A 2,500-nucleotide genomic window follows, 5' to 3' on the forward strand; every position below is an offset into this window, starting at 1 on the left:
TCCTGCTGCTCATCGCTGCCCTCTACCTGCGGAGGAGGCTCAAGCTGGCTCTGGGTAAAGGTGCCGAGATGAAGCCCCTCGAGAGCACGCTGGTGTACCCCATCACGCTGCCCAAGGAGCCTCCGTCCTTTGTGCCCAGTAAGATGCCCAGTGACGAGGACCGCTTTTGGGAGACCGGCGCCAACTACTACTACTCGGATGGCTCGCTGAAGATCGTGCCCGGGCACGCCGTGTGTCCCAGTGCCAGCTCTACCTCGCCCAGTGCCATACCCGGGCAGCCGATTCACTCGCCCAGCCGACTCAGCCTGACCAACATCCGCAGCTCGGGAACCAACGGGTACGTGCGGCTCAACCTGGGCGTGGCCGGGGAGGAGCGGAGCGGCGCGGGGGCTGGGATGGGGGGCGGAGCCGGCCTGGGACTGGGCGGGAGGGAGCCCGACTACTCCAGCCCCTTTAAGGAGGAGCTGAGGAGAACCCTTCAGCAGCGGAGCGTGCTGCCTGACGCCAACCCCGAAGAGTCATCCGTGTAGAGGTTGCGGAGAGGTTGCGGAGAGGTCGCAGAGAGGCGCTGAACTTCAAACTACCTCCCTCCTTTTATGGAGAAGAATCTTCTCTCACACACACACACACACACACACACACACACACACACGCTCCATTCAATTCATCCTCTCTCTGCCAATGCCGTCCAGCTTTGTGCTGTGTGTGGGCTTTTTTTGGGGGGGTGGGGCGGGGTGTTGCCCCTCCCCTTCGACAGTAACCTCATCTTCTGCATTCAGCGCATCCTAACAAAAGCGCATCTTCTTTGGAATTTACTGGGTCTGAGGCGGGCGGATGAAAACACAGGTACAGCTTAGGGGCTATACAACGGAGCCTGAGTGGACAGACGTAGCTGTCAATCAAACTGGTGTGACAGGCTGCTAGCTGACCGGTGAGAGGATACGGTCTTCTTGTCGTGTTCTGTGGTTGCGGAGAACAGCTCACAGGCTTCACCTGGGTGAGTTTCCCCTGGGCAAGCTGCACCTGGCGAGCTTCACCTAGGCGGGGTTTGGACAGGTGACAGGACTGGATTTTTTTCACTGTTTCTAAACAGAAGAGACGCAGAGGGGGGCAAAATTGGACAAATTAAGACTTTCTGCAAGACGACAATCGAGCTTTTCTCGGGTGGAAAACCGGAGGAGGGGAATGTATGAACCGTGTCGGGGGGGGGGGCAGGAGCCGGGAGTGAAAGCTCCAGTAAAGGAGAACCTGCCAGACTTTCTATACAGCTTGGTTCAAAATTTTGCTTTTTATTTTTTTATGTTGTCTTTTGAGACTCAAAGCACTAATATATTGTGATGTTGTTTGTAATTTAAAGACCTAAAGATTTGACTTGTCTTCTTTAATATTGGGACTTATGAAGGAGGAGACCAGGGACTGTTGGACAGTTGGAATGTGGGAGCGACACTCATCCCTGTGCCCAAACAAACCTTTAATTCAAACCCTCGCAGTGTGGAATGTGCAAAACTGGGTTAAGCCACATTAGCGCTGTACTGGATGTTTCTGCAAGTGCATGGCTCTGTGTGTGTGTGTGTGTGTGTGTGTGTGTGTGTGTGTGTGTGTGTGTGTGTGTGTGTGTGTGTGCGCGCGCGCGCGCGCATGTCCCTGCGCGTGTGCGTGTTTGTGTTTGACTCGGGCCACTAGGATGGGCTGCCAAAGGAAACACCCCTAAAACTCACCAAACTAGGCTGGAACTCTTGGAGGTGCAATGGAATTGTTTCATCCGAACTTTCTAGAACACACTGCCCTTTACGCCCTGAGAACGTCTCGTTCTCCTGGAGCGCCTGGACATCCTGAGCCTGACATGACTGTGAACCACGGCAAGGAAAACGAGAGGCTGACTGTGTGCTTGTGCAGACGCACGATAACGGATGTGGCTGTAACCAATCAGAATTTAAGGCTGAACCAGTGCAGGTAAATATTTTATTTAAAGAAAAGCCCTAAAATAACTCGTTGCTTTTTTTCTGTACAGGGTGTAGGTTGTGAAGTGATTTGTTGTTTCAGCTTGGAACTTGCCCTGATGGTGGTTTGTGGCTGAAGCAGTCTCAGTGGCTCAGCACGTCCGAGAGAAACGCGGTTTTGTCTTTGTCTGCGTGCCGCAGGTTCTGTGTGCTGCGTGGACGTGGGCGGAAGGTCTCAGACCCGTTAGGGAACGAGGGGCCCGTGCCGCGGCACACATCACTCACTCCTGCTTTGTTGCATGATGTGCTGCAAAAGCCAAACCGGCCACCATTTACTCGGTCGTGACTGCAGAGCTGTGGGAAAAAAAGGAAAAAGTCCTATTCATTGTTGAAAATATTAAAACAAAGAAAAAAAAATGTTTTAAAAATTCTTTCGCTGTGCCTCTTCACCTTGGGGTAGGCCAGAGCAGACGCCAGCTCTTCTTCTGTTTACCTGTTTGGTTCTCACTCTTTCTCCTGTTTCCTTATTTAACTGCACAGGGAAGAACTGCTCTATGATA

The 2,500-nt window shown here is 52.8% G+C and overlaps 1 protein-coding gene across 3 annotated transcripts in view; it reads left to right on the forward strand.

The window, feature by feature from the left end:
- The window catches only part of sema4c (sema domain, immunoglobulin domain (Ig), transmembrane domain (TM) and short cytoplasmic domain, (semaphorin) 4C), a 56,912-nt gene that overhangs the window by 53,228 nt on the left and 1,184 nt on the right, over positions 1-2,500 (forward strand). For 2 of the 3 annotated variants that reach the window (XM_081714925.1, XM_035529885.2), the window contains one exon: positions 1-2,500. This exon is cut by the window's left edge and continues 369 nt beyond it; it is cut by the window's right edge and continues 1,184 nt beyond it. In XM_081714925.1, the coding sequence (XP_081571051.1) occupies positions 1-530 (530 nt within the window). In that variant the 3' untranslated portion in view covers positions 531-2,500. The other variant, XR_014123948.1, reaches the window with a different exon arrangement.

Source organism: Electrophorus electricus, chromosome 5 (assembly GCF_041902795.1).
Source record: "Electrophorus electricus isolate QZ-2024a chromosome 5, ASM4190279v1, whole genome shotgun sequence".
Taxonomy (NCBI): Eukaryota; Metazoa; Chordata; class Actinopteri; order Gymnotiformes; family Gymnotidae; genus Electrophorus; species Electrophorus electricus.